Here is an 11,175-nt window from a genome sequence, read left to right as displayed (position 1 = left end):
TAACAAAAGTACTACAAAAAATAAATCCTTCTAAGTTTATGGAGAACTAAAACCACAACTATTTATTTTGTTTACATCTACATAACAGCTTAGACTTTGTTTAATAACAAATTTGATAAAATAAATAAATTATGCGAATAACTAGAAACTAGTAAGTAAATTTTAGCAAAACTGAAACATCTGCAAAGGATGCATATCAGGCAACTACAAAATTATACCACTAATATAAACTTTTATTTTCTTTGTGTTTCCTTTAGTTTTAAATCCAACAACTCATTTCAAAGTCAAAGATACTAATTGTATTTAATAAATTATCATTTGAGGAATGAGCCAACATTTGAATGGACTAAACTATTACACCACCAAATTTACTGTTTTTTTCCCACTATTTTGAAAGTTAAATACAAATTGAAATTTCTAGCAAACACAAAGAAAAATAAATTGAAGCAAGAATTGAGGCAAGATCAGTTTCCTCATCTTCACAGTCAGAGTGCTATGTAATTGTTTATTCCAATCTATTTAAATGCAAAACTCTGCAGGACCAGACCAGTAAAAACAATGCCAACCTGTCCCAAGCTGGTATGAATAAATCTGAACTCTGTAGAAATGAGAGTTACCCACCTAACCAAGGTCACCAAATGAACTTCTCTGTAGAGCACTCATTTAAGAATACATACAAAATATCCTAAATGGGATTTTACATGTGTATCATTTTAAAAAATGATAATCTGAGCAATTGCTTAAAATTTAGAGCAAAAAAAAAAAAATTCCTTTAGGGAGGCGTCCTTACCCAGTCAGTGTCCACACATGGGAATCCTGAGGCAGAGGATGAACCAGTTGCAGAAAGGCAGAGAGAGGGCTGAGGCTGTGGCTCAGCAGTAGAGTGCCTGCCTAGCACATGCGAGGCACTGGGTTTGATCCTCAGCACCACATAAAAATAAAAACAAATGAAAGTAAAGGTATTGTGTCCAACTACAACTAAAAAAGTATTAAAAGAAAAGAAAGAAAGGCAGAAAGGTTCTTGGTTTTATTATCTCTGCATTCTCCTCAGAGAGTGAACTTCCTTGAAGTCTTCACTGGGAACTTTCATCCCTCGTTCTAGGTGTCACTGCTTTCAGATATTCAATCCTTTGAGCCTATATTATGTTTGTTGTTAGAAATAAAATAAAGGTGATTAAGAAATGAAGGGAATTCTTAGAGGTGATTGGGTTCTGCTGAGAAATGGTGTCCTCTCGGAAAACTAAGTTATTTCACACGGGAAGTTGGAAGCCCCACCAGAGGCCCAGGAGTCTTGATTTCATCACGGGGACAAGGGCTCTCCTTCCTCTCACCTTTCCTGGCTCAGACACTAGAAGGCCTCTTTGTGAGGGTAAAGAGCTCTTCTGCTTAGCAAACCACTCTCTCTTAGCAAACAAAACGTCTCTTCTGGAATGGCATATACCCTCTCAAAAAGCCATCCAACTGAAAAGCTGAGAATGGTATCTTGTGGCCCTTTAGAGGAAGGCTGTGGGTGCCCGCTCACTGTCTGTTTGTAGGGAGAGATGCTTGGCTGTCCAGATTCCGAACATGCAAGGCACTGAAGAATCAGGGCCAAGGGATCAGCAAAGACAACAACGATTTAAAAGTGTACTGTCTCTGGTTTGCTGTTTTGAATTAAGTACTTCAGAGACAGTGTGACATTTTTTGATGCCACAGTGTGGATAACAGGTCTGTGGTTTTCACTCTTTAACAATCTCTGAGACACCAAGAGTTTACAATATATTAAAAAGAACAGATTTCTTTTCAGATGAAATGTTTGAAGCGATGCTATTAATAATGCTGTGTATAACAGCTGCTTTCATTTATTCATAAACACTGCACAAACATCTTACTTGTCAAAAGGAAAGGATTTTCTCTTACTATAAAAAGATAATTAATTCAGGCTGGATACACTTAATGGTGCATTTGCCATCTGGGCAGAACAAACAAAACACTAGAATAGAATTGTGCGAAGGAAAAATATCAAAATAGGGCACAAAAATATATACTTAAACTTTATTTTGATTTCTGGAATAACAAATAATTTCCCCTCCTGAGTATTACACTCATGCTTATTTAAAAAGAAATATAAAAGGCAGGACGGTGTAGAAAAATACACAGCTGAACTTGGGCACAATTTCAGGTCATTTCTTTCTTTTTTACTGTATACATCAGTGACAAAAGTAAACAATTTCTGAGGCTCCATACGTCTTCTCCTCTGTGCCCAAGAGAGATAGACAATCTTACTGAATAAAATAACATAGATAAAAGTGTTTTGTGAACTTTAAAGAATCACAAATGACTATTGGCCGGGTCCTTAGAGAGAAGAACCCACAGACATGTTGGGGGCTTTGACTTAACAGTTGAACTCAGGAATCTGAGCTTGTCTGATAACCACGATCTGGAAAACCTTTGAAAACACTGGTGCTTGTCCTGCAGGACTGTCACCAGGCTGACCCTCTCACTTCACCCTCAGAAGGCCAGCTGTCTCTTCTTCAGAAACTCAGCTTCCTGCTTATGCTCTCCATGAAACCACCCACTTTGTCCCTTCTGAGCCTCCGCAAGGCCAAACTCTGATTATATGCAGTGTCATTGTGCTTCTAGAACTTTCTCTGCCTGGCCACATCTTGGCTCTGTCCAGCTCCCTCTTTAACTTAGCAGAACACTGTCCTCATGCTCTTGAGCCTTCTCCTCTACCCTTTCTCCTGATGAGAAGAATTGGCTTCCCTTATAGCAAACCGTTCTCAGTGAAGAGTGATGTAAAAAGTCCTTCTTTCAAGAAGTCTTCCCTGTGGCAAAATCTGGAGCAAAGACCAATTCTGAAGGTCCCCAGAACCTCACAAATTAACCCTGAGGACTCTCACGTCCAGTGTGCCGTGAACACTAGGGTGGATGGAGAACGAGTCATTACTTGTGAGGTTGCTTTCCATTAAGAAATTTATTAAATGACTGCAGTGATGGGACTCGTGTGAGATGACGCTCTTAGACATGATTTAATGAAGCTGAGATTAAGTGGTGAGATTTTTTTACTCTTCAATTCTTCCCTTGACAGTAGAAAATTCTGCCTCCATTTTTTTTTTCTATGCATGTCAGAATAAGAGTCCTATTTGTTTGGGGATGTGTAGCAGAGCCTGTGACACCAGTAGATACTGAGCTTGCCAGATGTCCCTTTCAATCCTTTCTCCTGCCCTGGACATTCTAGACTTCCTTTCATAGAACAGGCAGCAACCCAGCAAACACTCAGCTGGTTAGGTTGATAACGTGACTTTCCTGATGAAATGGAGACGCCATGGGGGCTTTTTCACAGCTATAACTGTATCCCTGTTAGAGTCTGTAAATAAGTCAAAATAACACCTGGCATTTTGTCAGGGGAATGTTAAAGTTCGTAAACAAGTCTGGATGGTGCCTGGCAAAATGCCAGAGGGAGTGGTTTGAGAAGTAACAAAAGCGAGCCATTAGGTGTAGAGATTCCTGATTGGTTGACTGATGTATCTAGTTTATGCTAATTAGATAAGCTGTGTGGAATGTATAAATACTGCTCCTGTCCTGCAATAAAGGGCTCCCACTCCTGCTGTATCAATCTACACAAGTTGTTCGTCACCCCCCGGTTATTTTGCCGCAGCCGGACTGCGGCATATCCCTAGCAAAAACTTTCCATGTAGTAGGCTTTCAATATACAAGGTTCCAAAGTGATTGAGAGTGAATTCCTTAACTAAGGAAGAACATTGATAAAATAATGATGATGAAGACGAGCAACTTGCAGGCTGACCCCAGATTCCCTGATGATAATATTCTGACAGGGTTGACACTGTTTACAAAAACCAAATGTACAAATTTTATTTCTGCTTCTGAGTAGCCATTTCTTCTCCAGTACCTTTGAAGCTTATTTTAAAATTCAGTGCTGAAGAAATAAAATGTAAGATATAAGCATGGCTCTTTATTAATGATTGGTTAATTTTTCTCCTCTGTTGCACCAGAGAATGCAGTTATGATTAGGGGACTTCTTTAGGCAGTAAGTGTATCTTGCATAATAAATTCCCTAGTGAGGACCCAGTTGTCAAGAGACACATTCAGAAACACTGAACCAAATCTCTATGGAAATGGGGTTTCCTTTGGGCCAAAGATTTACATATGGCATGCATTGTTAATCATAACTCACCTGTGTGTGCAGAGAGCTATGCTAAGCCTGATATAACAGGAATAATAAATAATGCATTCTCTAATATTTCTGTGTTGGGTAGGGGCAGAGAGGAGGGAACAATCACATTATTTGATTTTATATTGTATATTTTGGTTTGATATTATGAATTATTGAATCTGATGACCATAAACAGTAACACATAAAAATAATAACAGTAACACATGAAAACATACAAGCTCATTTTTTCAACTACATCATCATCATCATCAGCAGCAGCAGCAGCAGCAGCAGCAAAACAATCCCCTTGATTCACTTTTTAAGACAAAGAATAAGATTATATACAAGTAATTGGGTTTTACAGATTCTCCTGACTCCCTAACTATGCACTGGTTCTGCTACGTTTCCACATCCCCTGCCTTCTAGTCCTTTCTGTTTATTGCCAGGGAGAGTGTAGAGATGATTTTTTTCTCATATATCTTTTCTTTGCCTGCAATTAAGAAAATGCAAGAACATAATTCATCAATGTGACTTAGAACTGTAAATCTAATTTTTATTAGGCTTTACCTTTACTATTTGAGGTTCGATATATGATTTTGTACTTTCTTTATTATATACAGTGTGTGGCAAATATTTTCAGCATTTAGGGCAGTGGGCCAGTAAACACAAGATCCTCTAGGCAAATGACACTGGGCAGGTAAATCAGGGTGGAGATCCAAAAAGGGAAGTTTTTAAAATAAGATTGATTTTTTTAAGAGCACAAAGCATGAAAAATAAAATTTAGACTGTGGTAGATGATTGCTTTGTTTCTTATGCTAAGAGGGTTTTAAATAAATTGCAAACTTATGCCCTGAGTTTCCTAAGATCGATGGAATTGATCCAGACTAAGTAGCTAATTTGAGAATAATTCTAATTTTGAGCACTGGAAAATTCCAAATTTTATATCCACTGTATGTATATATGTCCAAAGTGGCCTCTATAAAATATTATGGGAATACAACTGGTATTACAGGTTTTCCTTCCCCCATCCCAATGAACTTCAGGTGGAGGACTAACCTTTATCTAAGGATTAGATTGGAAACTTAGAATTAAAAATGGTATTTTTTAAAATTTTTAATACTTTGCACCAATAGAAACACTAGAGAACTTGCTAATTTTACATAGTAAAATGCAAAGAAATTATAATAAAGTGTCAACAGAAAATTACAAACCATTATTTTCTGTTCAATAACTTTGACTCTTACAAATCAGCAGTTTTTTATTTTACAACATAAAATGCCTCTACTTGGGAAAGCATGAATATAAATGTTGTTGAAACCATCAGTTTTCTGTTCACTGTTCTGCCTTTCAGTGAAGGTGTGTTTATTACCACTACCACCTAAGATTTACTGGTACACACTGTACACCAGGCATTGCAATGTCTTGCTTTAATAACAAGTGCTGTATATATCTATAACTAAATTACAGCATAAAGCACAGGGTGCTCATATAGTTCCTCTTTTGTTGGTAGCCAGTTCCTTCTCTGGGTGCTACAGTGACTGGAGAAGTAAATGACAGCCAGTAGTCAGTGGTTCCATACATGCACACCAGCCCAGCTATGGCATTGGTCAGGCCCCGCCATGCTGTATAATTAGACTATACCCTTTAAACAAACACTGCCCCCCAACCCCGTTTTCCTATAGGAGGTAAAATATCAGTGCAATTTCAATTGATGAAAAGTACACAATTTTATTCACAATTTTACATTATGTTACAAATATGTACAATTTCAACAATAAATTAAAAATAAATGAGGAAAATAAGTCTGAGAAAAGTGCATAGTTAACTTTGTCACTGACATTTTCCTGCCTTCATTTCTAGGAGTTCACATGATCCAAGATCCTGATCATCTTCTTGCTGGAACATCTTGTTTTGGCAGCACATTTGAAATGCAGAGTGTTTTGTTGCTTCTAAGCATCGGGGAAGATGTTTGTTAATAACAGAAACACTGAAGAGGACCAATTGCAATCAAGGAGGGTTGATGAACATTTGTACAATATGTTTAAAACTCTCCAAAAATTCTGTAATATTTTTTTCCTCCAGTTCTTCACATACTTTGCATCCAGATTCTGTTATATTCTGCCAAATAAAAAGGAAGAATTACATTGGTGAGTCTAATATACTTCTTTCTTGGAATATTACATTATCTAAACTATATGGTGAGGTCTTGAGACATGAGAGCTTTGACAAATTAATATCATAGAAAGAAGAACTATGAGAAAAGAGAATTGGGACTTTTATGATATAGCTTATTTTTCCTATAATGGATTAAGGTCATTGAAAAAAGTAAGCCATGCCTATCAGACTTCCTGCTTAGAGTGCTTCCACGGTTTCTCGTCATCTCCTCCTAGCATGTTATAGGGCTCTTTGCTTCCCTGCATCCTGCATGAGCCCTCCAAGAGCTGTTCCTATTCCTGTCACCTTTCCCCACTGCTTCAAATGTTATGCTCTGAGAACATCAAGTGAGCTCCATTACTCCTCCCCAGGCACACAGCATGCTATTGAAGGCCTCTCTGCTTCTGTTTTTCTGTTAATTTCTTCCTATTTTAGCTACTGCCATGTACATCTAAGAATATTCAACTGTTGTCTCCTTTAGGAAGGTTTTTCTGAATCCCTGAGCTCGCTTAGGGCTCTGCTCCATGTCCTGTCTCTCAGAACTCCTCGTTTAGACCTCTCTCATATCCACTTCCCATTTTCCATTCACTTGATGAAGATTTACCCCTTTTACACTACTAGACTCTAAGCTCTCCCAGGAGGGCAAGGTCATTCATTCCTGCTTCTCCAGCATTAAGCATAGGACCTGGCACACAAAAATCACTCAATCCTTATTGGTGGTATTAATCCAAGTAGGCAAATACTACAAACGCTTGTAATTCCAGCACACTATCATCAATAACCAGAATGTTCCAAATGTAGCAATCCTGAACAAACATTTCAGAGGTCATCTGAACCAACCATGAAGGCTATGCCAGCAAAAATTAGAAGTAGATTTTATAATTAGGCACTTGGAATTCAGATTCACCAATATTTGTCAAGCACATACCATATGCTAAGTACTGTCAGATTATATATACTACTGTCCTATTTGATCTTGAAAATAATCATCAGAGAGGAAGGCGAAGATATTAAGTGATCCAGCTCCGTTGACATATTCAATTGAAATTCTCCACATCCAGGTCTTTCGATTGTGCAGACCTGCCCCCTTGAACCACTACACACATTCCACACCATGTCCTAAGGGAGCTGACTGTCCACAAACACTTTAAATGGTTCCACATTGATACTGTCATGGGTTATCTGTTGTATGATTCACTTTCTCCACTGATAAGATGGAGGTAACATCTTAAGTGTTAAGCAGCCATAACTGTGTTTGCAAATGTATTGGCTATTGAGTACATGTGAGCCATTATTCTGAAAATTGGCATAGAACACTGAGAAAAATGCCTTACCCTTTGAAGCTGACATTCTGAGGGGAAAGAAATGGACACTATTCATTAAGTAAAGTGCATGATATGTCAGGAAGTGGGACATACACAGGAGGGGAAGGAGACTGCTAAAAGGGGGAAGAGCTTGCATTGAAAATAGGTGACATTTAAGCCAAAGACCTAAAGTAGCCTGGCATTTTTAGGGAAAAGTCAAGGTCTCCAGCCACGCTCCCTCTGAATCACTATTCTTTCAATTGCCTCTGCCTGAACATACTTCCCCAGACAACCTGAGGCTCATTCCTTCCCATCTTTGTCACAGGTCATCTTAGGGAAAACTTATCTAAGCCTACAGCCTTTACCTGTTCCCTTTACCTGCTTTCTTTATTGCCACTGGACTTAATGAACAACTGACTTTTTACTCATTTGCTTCCTGATTGGTTGACTTCTATTTCCTCCCTCCTTAAGAGCAGGGGTCATGGGTGTTTTTTCAGACTGTATCCTGAAGGCCAAAATGAATTTATTAAATGGCCTAATTTGACAACACCCTCTCTGTTTCTGTCATTTTGCCTTTGCCACAAGTGTTCTGCCATGAAAGCCATGATTCTTTGTGCTTTAGGACTCTGCATGGCTGGTTTCCCCATCTACCATGGCTCCATAGCATCAGTTCTCTTAGAACCCTCTATTGCTTACGTTGCCTGGCATGTCCTAAACTGTACTCCAGTCATTAATCATTAATTATGATTATCCTTTTCCAGCATAAGGAGACAGACTCTGCTTGCTTAGAATTCTGGCTTCCCATTTTACTAGCTACACGAATTGGAGCAAATGATTTAAGCTCCAATACTCCAATTTCTTCACCTTTCAACTAGAAATGAGGTTCACTGGATTTTAAAAAAGATATAAGGATAATAATCTCACAGATTTATTTTGAGGAGTAAATGAATATCAGTTTAAAGCTTTAAGAACAGTGTCAGGAAGTGGGACTGAGTACACAGTAAAACCCCAATGTGAGTTACTGTTACTGATGTTGAACATGTGATTATGTAATTAGATTAATGCTTATTTAAAGCACCTGTTTGGTTCACCACTGTGACTGCAGCACTGAAGCACACTGCCTGGCATTATTTAGCAAATGTCTATTTATCAAATCAGTCAATGAACAGTTGAGGACCATGTGTATATGCCAGCTATGGTGCCACTTTTGGATGCCACTCCAATAGAAATGAATTCTTTCTCCTGAGCACTGCTGAGAAAGACCTGCTTGTCTACTAATAACTTTTTGCAATCAAGCCAAAAACATCAGATGTAGCGCTGTAAAACTATTGGATAACTCACCCCATTAGAAGATAAACTACTGTTTGCTAGGAGGATCAGGTTTTTTACTGTTTCCTCTATGTCTCCATCTCTGGACTCATGTGAAATGACTTCTAGCTCCAGGAGAAAGCAGTTCATCGCTGTTACTTTGCAACGGGGCTAGAAGTAAGAGTTACAAAGAGACATTTTGAAAAAAAAAATTGCATTATTCATTTTTACATTGATGTCATTTTGATTATATAAAAAATCAAGCCAAATATTTTATAAAGACATATGATACTCATAAAAGATTTTACATAGGAAGCAGCTTAATTTTTTTTCTTTTTGGCTTTGAAATCAAAACCAAACCAACCAATCACAAATAAGAAAGATGGTGCTATTATGCAGGAGAAAGAACTTAATACCAGAAAACATGAATGTACTCAGCACATTTCCCTTGTGGAAAGCGTGATAACACTGGCCCTAGACTTTCTAAACCTCAGTACAGATAGTCAGTGAGAATTTTGGAAACAGACGTATGTTAACATTTTAAATAGTGGTAGCTGCTAATCACACTATTCCTAAAATTTCCCAAGTTTTAGAGGCAGAAGGGACTCTAAGAAATATAAATATAAAGCAGGAATAGTGTTGATTCAAAAGTTGGACAAATCATAAAGGGATCTCAAAGTATACTTTCCACGACAAAAACCTAAACTTAAAAGAACTTTTAAGGTTCTTAAAGGTACCCAATGCCTGGTACAATATCTATATCCCTGCAAGCGCTTATTAAATGCTCACTAAATGGATGAATAAATGGACACCCCATGTGCCCACCCCTCCAGTATCCTTACCTCCCACTGCAGTTGCTCATGATTGAAAGGTAGACCCTATTACCATATAAACAATAATAAAACTGAGGTCCAGAAATGTTAAGTGACTTCTGAAGTAACACAGGTAAGAAGTGGTTGAGTCAGTTTAAATCTAAATTTCAATTTCCCCACAGCCCACGAGTTGCAAGCTTTTCTTCTTGCAAAAAAGTAACCCCAGGATGCTGAGTGTTGGTGGTTCTCTGACTGATTTCTGCTTAGAAAAAAAAAAAAATGCAAAGAAAAACAGAAAACGTGCTGAAGCCAGGGGAGGGAGACAGGAAACAATTTCCATGTTCAGCAGCACTACCCAAGTGTTTGATGGGCATCTGCTTTTTCTGTTTTTTAGCTACAGATTCTTTTCAATGCACATGAAATGTTAGTGGGGGAAAAGATTATTTCAGCGAATTTCTAATTGAAGAATAACAGAGAGGACACTGTTTTGAACACATACAGCATGAGTGTGTTTTTTCACAAAGTGAAATTGAGAACTCATTTCTTGGTTTTAGTGATAATCCGGGGAGAAAGACTAACAGCAAAACCAAAAACCTACAAGCCCCAGGCAATGTCGGTATATTAATGAAACCAATTCATCATTTTTGAATTCTGGTAAGTTTTATGAACTATGTGTATATTCCCTCATACAGAGAACTTAATCAGAGTGCTTTTCTGACATATGTAAAGATCCATGCAAAATACGGAACACGAATGCTCCTAAACAGCTGGTACAAAATGTGATTTGAGATGATGGTAAATGACAGCCTAGAAATAACTGATGTGGGGATACTTTTAAATTGAATCAGTTAACCTGACTCTAGCATCATGATTTGACCACATCACAAAAGCATAGGATATATTATGTTTGACATTGATGGAAAAGGCTTTTGTGTATGTGTGTGTGTATTTTGATTTGGCACCATTATAAAAACAGTATTTATGTAGCTCTTTGTCCCCAAGCCCCACAACCTCAACAATCACTTGTAAAATTTGCAGATGTTAAGGACATAGCATATGTTATAAACACACATCAAAGTTATATTTAAAAGCTATACACACTTCAATTTTGAAAATATGCTTCTTAGATATTTGAAAACTGAAAAGAAAAGCAATTTTGAAAAAGAAAAGAACTACTTACATGGACATCACTCTCTGTATATAAAGTAGCATCCATATGTAAAGACTGAAAAGAAACAAAATCACATAACATGTAAAACTTTGCACTGATTCAGATATCATGAGAGCAATTTACTGAAAACAGTAAATTAAGCCATTTAAATCATTTTTATAACTTTGGCATAATTTTAGATTCCTATGCAATTTTGAGAGAAAACAGAGGGATCCTGTGTACCCTTCACCAAGTTTCCCCCAATGGCAATATCTTGCAGAACCATAATAC

The 11,175-nt window shown here is 37.6% G+C and overlaps 1 protein-coding gene across 4 annotated transcripts in view; it reads right to left on the bottom strand.

Moving 5' to 3' along the window:
* Positions 1-5,864: 5,864 nt before the first annotated feature.
* Il15 (interleukin 15) overlaps positions 5,865-11,175 on the bottom strand; it is a 71,734-nt gene continuing 66,423 nt past the window's right edge. For all 4 annotated transcript variants that reach the window (XM_015484435.2, XM_048813447.1, XM_048813448.1 and 1 more), the window contains 3 exons: positions 10,915-10,959; positions 8,956-9,093; positions 5,865-6,274 (listed from right to left, as the gene is read on the bottom strand). In XM_015484435.2, the coding sequence (XP_015339921.1) occupies positions 6,164-6,274; positions 8,956-9,093; positions 10,915-10,959 (294 nt within the window). In that variant the 3' untranslated portion in view covers positions 5,865-6,163. The remainder of the gene's footprint in view (positions 6,275-8,955; positions 9,094-10,914; positions 10,960-11,175) is intronic.

The sequence above is a fragment of the Marmota marmota genome, unplaced genomic scaffold, assembly GCF_001458135.2.
Source record: "Marmota marmota marmota unplaced genomic scaffold, marMar, whole genome shotgun sequence".
NCBI classification, from domain to species: Eukaryota; Metazoa; Chordata; class Mammalia; order Rodentia; family Sciuridae; genus Marmota; species Marmota marmota.
The sequence above is the reverse complement of the archived record's forward strand: the minus strand, read 5'-3'. Positions and strand labels throughout refer to the sequence as shown.